The following is a 7,638-nucleotide window of genomic DNA, read 5'->3' as shown; positions in this document are numbered from 1 at the left end:
TGTCTGGCGTGGGTACAGAGCAAGGACTCGCCCAGACACAGTAGGGGGTTGATGACATATTCATACTTTGTTACAAGCAGCAAATTATTGGGTTTGTGACATGTGGTGTAAAGCAGACACTACCAGACAACACAGGCTTTCACTCAAAAAATTTATGTGTAAAGATGAAACCTGGTTTTCTGAAATTAAATTTCTGGGAAAAAAAGAGTTAATTAACATTTTTCTCCAAAATGGAAACCTTCAACTGGACTGTAACATGTAAAGTAGTGCAATACATAAGTCATACTGAACAAATAGTAATCGGGTATTTAACCAGGCAGGAATGTGGGGAGTATTAGAAAAAAAACTTCAATAAACTGAGCTTCAATGAAGATGTAACGTACTTTTCATCATTTTCCTGTGCCCCACCCCATCACCCATGGCCAGTTTGGGGTTTATCGAGTTCCGCACACACAGATGGTAGTTTCATTATGTTTTGCACCTCGGATGATCAGAGCCATTTTTCAGCATCTCTAGTTACACTCGCACAGACATTCAAAGAGACCTGTCCTTGGTACTGAAATTAGCCAGTCTATTAAATTTGGTTGATAAAAGATAAGCGCTTAAACAACTGGAGGCTTCAGCAGATGAAGTCAGAAGCTCAACATAAACAATCCTAACTTGATAAAGTGGGGATTTTCCAGCACATTACAAGACAATGACGAACCCCCCCTCTTCATCAACACCATGTTTCAAATCTGTCATCAGCTCAAAACAAGAGGGTTCAGTGTCACACACACTACATATGGAGCACTACTGTATAAATGGGAGCATTCCTGCAGTCTTGACTGTAGTTAAAGTGCCAGATCCTGCCCGGTGAACAAAGAATAACAGTAGGTGTGGAATGCCACGCACACACAGGCTCTATGTTGCAGACCCAAACACCTCATAATGACAGATGCTGCATCCTGGGTGCTGCTGGGGGGCCTCAGCCGTTGGCTTTCAGGCAGGCTTCCAACATCGGGTCAGCCCCCTCGGTTGGAGTAAAACTGCGATTGGGTAGAAAAAGAGAAGAAAATTATGAAACTATTTTAATATGCGAGTGCAGAGAGAGAAGAGGAAGGTTTCTTTTTCTTTGTAACAAAAATAGGCTTGCATTGAAAAATCTCCTTGGAGAACCACAAGACAACAGGAAGTGAGCACGTGTGTCCACACAACAGATGAGGTGAGCCACAAGTTAATTGCCAGGTGTAAAAACACAAACACAGTTTTGGAGTAAATAAAGGTTTATTCGAAGGCACACACTTTTGATCTCTGAGAACCAAAATGTTTAACATAGAAATGTTGTCAATGAGAAAACTATTAAATTTGTTTTAGCTCGGTTTAGACTGTGTACAATAAAACCTTCAACCTTCAATAGCTTCAGTTACCTGTCATATCAATGTGATTCAGATGTTAACTGGACGTTAATCACATTACTTTATGATAATCAAAACAAGATTTCAACATGGACAGCTGACAAAGTCAGAGTTACATTCAGCTGTCTGGATGAAAACCAGCCACAACCTGAGCGTGAAATGTAAAGAGATTCTATAGTGGAGGTGGGCCACCTGCTTGAAATTAAGATCACCTCCACTTACATAAAGTAACAGTCAACATTCATGAAATAAAGCATTAACCTTAAGAGAAAATATCAGGGATGCCATTTCACACAACAGATGTCTTGTATTTAATGAGCTGTTAAAAGCTACAGTTTAGGCCATTAAGGTAAACTAGACTGGATCAGGATGTGGGTGGCTCATCACCTCTGCCAAAACAATTCCAATTTCAGGCTGGATTTATACCTTAAAATAAAAATGTAATACTTAAACAATGTCTCAAAAATGGCTTCGTACTGATGAGTCTACCTTGTAGTGATTTTCATTCAGACGGTACAGCAGCTTGGACATCTAGCAGGTTACATAAACACCATAATGGCTATTTGTGCGTACAAGAGCATTTTAGTTAATAAATAAACAAGCTGTGCTCATTTCAGTTAAAAAAGCTTATGACATGTATAAAAAAATGCACTACCATTGTAAGACATTAGAGTAACAATGAAATCAAAAGTAAACACAACAATAAAGTAAAATTCAAGATAATTTCAAGACTTAAACTGACTCTCCCATATACAGAAAACATCTTACAGAGAGGCCAAAAGCATAATGGCACACATACAGCATATATGGAATAAATTATATGGCTGTAGGAGATCATCTTTGGCTAATCACACTGAAGATGTGCAAATACAGCATGAAGTTAATTTCCCCCCTGGAACACGTTACTGTGATGTGGGGAGAGTTTGGGCTGCTGTTAAGAGAAAAGCATTTCCTGTCGAAGGTAGAGGTGGTGGATGAGTCTGATGGTGTGCGCGTGGAGCTGAGGATCCTGAGAACAGAGCAGGGAGCCTGGGAAAAAAACAGGATGATGATTTTAACTGTGTGTATAAGTGAGAGTAGAGTGTAGCCTCACAGACTGGAGCCTTGGCGCTGAGTGAATGAGGTAGTAAACTAAAAACTCCAGGGAGGAAATAAAGTCTCATGTAACGAGTAACATAGACAATGACTACATGTAAAATATTTATAATGATACAATGAATGACTGAAATTATATGACTATTTAATTTTGATGTGTGTGAGTGAATACCTTAATGGATATCTTTAATTGGAGCATGCTCAGAAGAGCCCAGTGATCTCCTCTGTGACCGGGTCAAGGTCAATGTCATAGAAACAGGGTCGAGTTGGCAGACCAGGCATTGTGCTCATCTGAGGGAAACACAACAAAAGCAGAGGGTAAGAACTTTCTTGGCAGGCAGAGTAAGTGAAAGAAAGAACAATCGAACTAATGATGGTCAAAATCAGGCTGTAATGCATTTCCTTTTCCAGGTTGTTATTGACCAGCACTGCAGGATTGGCTGAACATTTTGAGGACTAACTAAATGTTTAATGATTTGCTTTGTTTTCTTTTTCAATTCAAATGTAATGCATCACACGACACAAAGAAGCACACAAGGTGAACAATTCTACTCAATTTAAAAAAAAGAGAGATTTTAACATTTTACTGATCCTTTTTATGCTGGTTTTGACCCATTTTGGTGTACTACTGAGACTAAATATTAACTGAAATCTGTTCACCACATTTTTATTATGCTGAATAAAAAGTTAAAATTTATGACCTACAGTCTAAATGCTTAGACAAGTACACGGAAAAGCTCTAAATAAATAAATAAATAAATAAGCAGTGTACGAGACAACACAGCTAAATTTGCACAATAAAAAATAAAAAATCAACTGATATATTAAAATCACTCTTAAATAAATACGGGAAGGAATACAGTATTCTCTCATTTTTACATCTCTACAGTCCAAAACGTTTGTAAAATCTTCACACCAAGACAAAAACATATATGAACAGCCGTTTCATATTTTTGTCCATCTTTAACAGGAGTTAAATGTCAGTGACAACAGAGCCAAATAAGAAGGGAAGATTACAATGTAGATAATAACTGAAACCTCATATTAAAGCCTTTGCCACAACACAGCTGTTGTACACCAAAAGACAATCTACTAAGACTTGGTCTCAAACCATACCTAAATGAGACAGAAAAAGCCTTCAATGACTATAATTTAGACTCATTTTACTCTGGGCAGATGGATGATCAATAAGTTGACAACCTCCACTTTAGAAGTGATGAATTTTGCAAAAGACAATGGTTGCTTTGTTCTCACTGTCATCAAAATATAGATCACAAAAGTCTACCTCACGGATATGAGGTTAAATACAAAATCATAGCGGTAATATACTGACCAAGATAACTGCCAGAAGAAGAGGGTAATGAAAAACACCTGGATTTCTAAGAATCACTATGAGTTTTGATTTGTCCAATAAGTAGTTAAAAGAAGCTGCATTTTATATCTGAAACAGTGAAAAGTCTCATGTCTGAAGACCAAAAAATTGTTAATGCGTGCAAGTGATCAACCGCAGGATTATTTTTTTGTTCTCTCACACTCTGTATTTGATCCAACACACTTGTGTGGTGTGCAGTAGCTTTATCAGCAAGTGAATTCTCAAAAAGTAGAAACTCTTCGTTAAAAGGACAACAAAAAAAAGTCAAATCAAAAAGTGTCTCAAACATCATAAATATACTGAAAATTATTTTTCCAAACTATTTCCCAAATTGGTGGCTACCCCACCAACTACCCCTGTATCGATATAAAAACCGCATTTTTTCCCCCTGACAAAGTTACATGATATTTATTCTCAACCAATTTAAAAGGCTGGGGTACAGGAGAGACATGTCCTTTTGTTCTGTCCACCTCTACTGTGTGTGTGTGTGTGTGTGTGTGTGTGTGTGTGTGTGTGTGTGTGTGTGTGTGTGTGTGTGTGTGTGTGTGTGTACCCGGTTACTAGCTGACTAGTCTAACATGTGGAGTTGTATTGAGACAGAATAATAAGATGGGGGAAGATGTGAATGGAGGCTCACACATACAGAGTTAACAAGACCAGATATTGACATCATGTCCTATGTGGTTTAGGTGCCAAAACTAAGTTGAAGCTAAAATTTACAGTGAATTAATGTGTAAATCCAGTTTTTGTTGTATGACAGATCAAAAGAACGAAGTGGTTTGCACAGTGCAAGTGATCCAAGGCAACTGTCTGACTCATAAAACACTTTTCCTCTCCTGAACCGTAGGCTGATCCTCCCATCCAAGCTGAAAAGTAAATGATCTCACTCATTAGACAGGGAGCGACATTCTTTGCATGCCTCCCTCCATCTGACCCAAGGCCAGTTTTATGGGCCCATTAGTGGAAATGAGACAGAAGGAAGTGACCAGCCAATTTCCTGTCTGAGGAAACGCGGCTCTGCAAGTAAATGAAGGGACAAAACGAGTAAACACAATCTGATTTTCATTGTTGGCTGCTCTGACTTCAACAGCGACGGCTATTACGTGACACTGTTCCGACCACGTCCATCAATAAGGCTTTAACCACAGATGACTCAGGCTATGAGCAGATTTAACGGAATTCAATATCAATGGGTCACATTTTATTGTAGAGAACAATGATGACAGAAGCATTACTTCATCCTTTGGGCTCCTTTAACTTATGACATCACAATTTTTGAACACAATTGATGATGTCACTAACGAATTGTGGAAATCATTTTTACTTTTCTCACAGACAATGTTTCGTGACTCACAGCTGAAGTACAATCTATGGCGTGGCATAAAACTCTCCCTGTTGAATCACAAATATGAAAGATTAAGGACTGTGTCAGAATATATCTGGTTATTTGATGAAAACTCGAATATCGAAGATACAAAAAGAGCTGAGGGGGAAGTTAACTACGACTCCAAAAGGTGCATTTTACAGAGAAATGCTGTAAATTCTGTTACATTTGCTGCTAAAGGCAGGTGAAAGCTGAAGATAACTGGTGATACAATCCGCAGGTTAAATCAATTTAATTTTGGATGAATTCAGTAATTATGGTGCCAATGACAAACCATTCTGAATTTGTTCCATGTTAAAATAATATTTGTCAGAAACGAGGCTGGTGGTGATTACATAAACCTATATTGCTGTCACATTATCCACTGAAGTTTTTTGTTTTTATGTCAAGTAACATTAAACATATAATTTAAAGAAAATTTTGAAATTGGAATAGAGAATGGCGACCTTTTTTTCCCCCTGACAAAAACGAGAGGAAGACGAGATGGCGACAACGTGATAAAGTGGCAAAGGGCTGTCCCGTTCCTGTTTACAGCATTTTTTTTTCACAAATTCACTTTCCAAGTGACGTCAGTAAAGTCTGTGAAGGTTCAGGGCTTAGGGGTTAGGGGGGCCTTACAGTCAGCCCCAGGCCTAGCTATTAATGATTCAGCAGTAAGAATCACAGTTGGTCCCCCTCCTCCCAGTCACCGGGGGGAAAAAAATGAGGTCCCCCAAAGCTATGTATAGTTGGCACACTGATGTGGTTATAAGATTTTGGGAAAAAACACTACGAACTTGAAGCAGCATTTCAAGGCTAACCACCTGGGAATGGAGCTAAGTTAATGTCTCCTTTGTAATAAAAATGAGAACAAAGCTAACATTCGAATCATATTTGGTTAGAGCAGATTGACCCAAGTCAAAATTATACTAATTAGAAAAGACTAAAATGATGGTTAATGACAAAAAATAACAGAAAATCAAAAGTATTTTAGTCCGACTAAAATCAGAATAAAATACCCTAAATAACTAAAACTTGACTAAAAAGATAGTATACAGTGGACTAAATATGACAAAAACAAACAAGGACATATGACACAGGACTAAGACAAAGACTACATTTTAAAATGGCTGACAAAATTAACACTAGAACCAACGACCCCTCCTACTTTGCAACTGACAACATCCCACTGTGTGAAATGGAATTTAATTGTTGACAGTGCTGCAACTGACAATGGTTTTCATTACTGATTAATCTCTCCAAGACACCAAACATCTCAAATGAAGCGTATGTGGACTCACAGGAAGATATGACTCAAAACTAAGCTCACTCACTCAAAAAATAAAACAGCTTAAAAGTAGTTAGATTCACAAACGTGTTACTTTGCCTCTCAGCCTGTTGGTATAAAGTATCCGGGCTGCACATTTAAATATCAAAAGATGCTTAAATGTGCAGACAAACTGTCAAGGTCTTGAAAGCAACAAAGGATGCACTGTTCTGCTGGTCCTCCTCTCCAGCCTGAGAACAAGTTGGCACTCGCAAAAACACACAACACTCCGTGGCTAAAGTTGGACTCCACTCGGCCAAATAAGTCCCTCTATTATGCCCACAACACAATGTGTCTTTGTCAGGGAAAGCCCTGGAGGGACAATGTAGCTGGATTTCCACCCCCCTCTGACTCTCAAGAAGAGTCTCGATCAACAACAGCACAGTTACTACAGAAGGGCATTAAGAAGATTATGAAATTTTATTCAAAAGCAAACTCCTGTGCCATTCAAGATTAATGGACCATTAGAGTGTGGTACATGTTGAAATTACAGTAAGTGTGAGAGTAAATATTTAACAAAAAGACAAATGAATGCTCATTGCCTGGGGCTGTATGTTCATCTAATAATGGATGACCTAGTAAGTGTGTAAGTAAGGTGGAGTCCGATGGAGGCATAGTTGAGATAGAAGAGTTCATGGTTCTAGTTTGAACTCTCACCCATAAGAGTGTAGAGTGAGAGTGTTTCCCTAAGGGTGCACTTCACAGTGACAAGTAGTAGACATCAGTCAATTACTCTATGTTCTGTGAAAGACACAAGTCTGGTTTAGGACTCAGGTTAAGTGTGACTAAATAAATGTTTGGCATTCACACGTTAAACAAAATTTATTCATATAATTGCAATGGATTCTTGGGACAGTGCACAGGGACAGATGCTCAAACTTGGGTATTGTATTGTTGTCTTCTTTTTTTCTACTGTAACTGAAGTAAAACTAGAGTTGATGTACAGGTCAGTTTTCTAAGATAAAACCACACCTGGATTTACTGAGCTTAACAAGACCAAAGATAGCCAAAATAAATGAACTTTCATCCTGTATGCTTTTTTTCAATGATGCTATCATAGTCCTTTTACCAATCTTCAACTTGT

At 38.2% G+C, this 7,638-nt stretch overlaps 1 protein-coding gene across 2 annotated transcripts in view; it reads right to left on the bottom strand.

Annotated features, from left to right (window-relative positions):
• Nucleotides 1-1,247: 1,247 nt before the first annotated feature.
• The window catches only part of mthfd1l (methylenetetrahydrofolate dehydrogenase (NADP+ dependent) 1 like), a 41,600-nt gene continuing 35,209 nt past the window's right edge, over nucleotides 1,248-7,638 (bottom strand). For both annotated transcript variants that reach the window (XM_038727090.1, XM_038727091.1), the window contains 2 exons: nucleotides 2,665-2,783; nucleotides 1,248-2,426 (listed from right to left, as the gene is read on the bottom strand). In XM_038727090.1, coding sequence (XP_038583018.1) covers nucleotides 2,694-2,783 — 90 coding nt within the window. In that variant the 3' untranslated portion in view covers nucleotides 1,248-2,426; nucleotides 2,665-2,693. The remainder of the gene's footprint in view (nucleotides 2,427-2,664; nucleotides 2,784-7,638) is intronic.

The sequence above is a fragment of the Micropterus salmoides genome, unplaced genomic scaffold (genome assembly GCF_014851395.1).
Source record: "Micropterus salmoides isolate LMB-PRFRI ecotype aquatic unplaced genomic scaffold, ASM1485139v1 Ms_hic_scaffold_18, whole genome shotgun sequence".
NCBI lineage: Eukaryota > Metazoa > Chordata > Actinopteri > Centrarchiformes > Centrarchidae > Micropterus > Micropterus salmoides.
The sequence above is the reverse complement of the archived record's forward strand: the minus strand, read 5'-3'. Positions and strand labels throughout refer to the sequence as shown.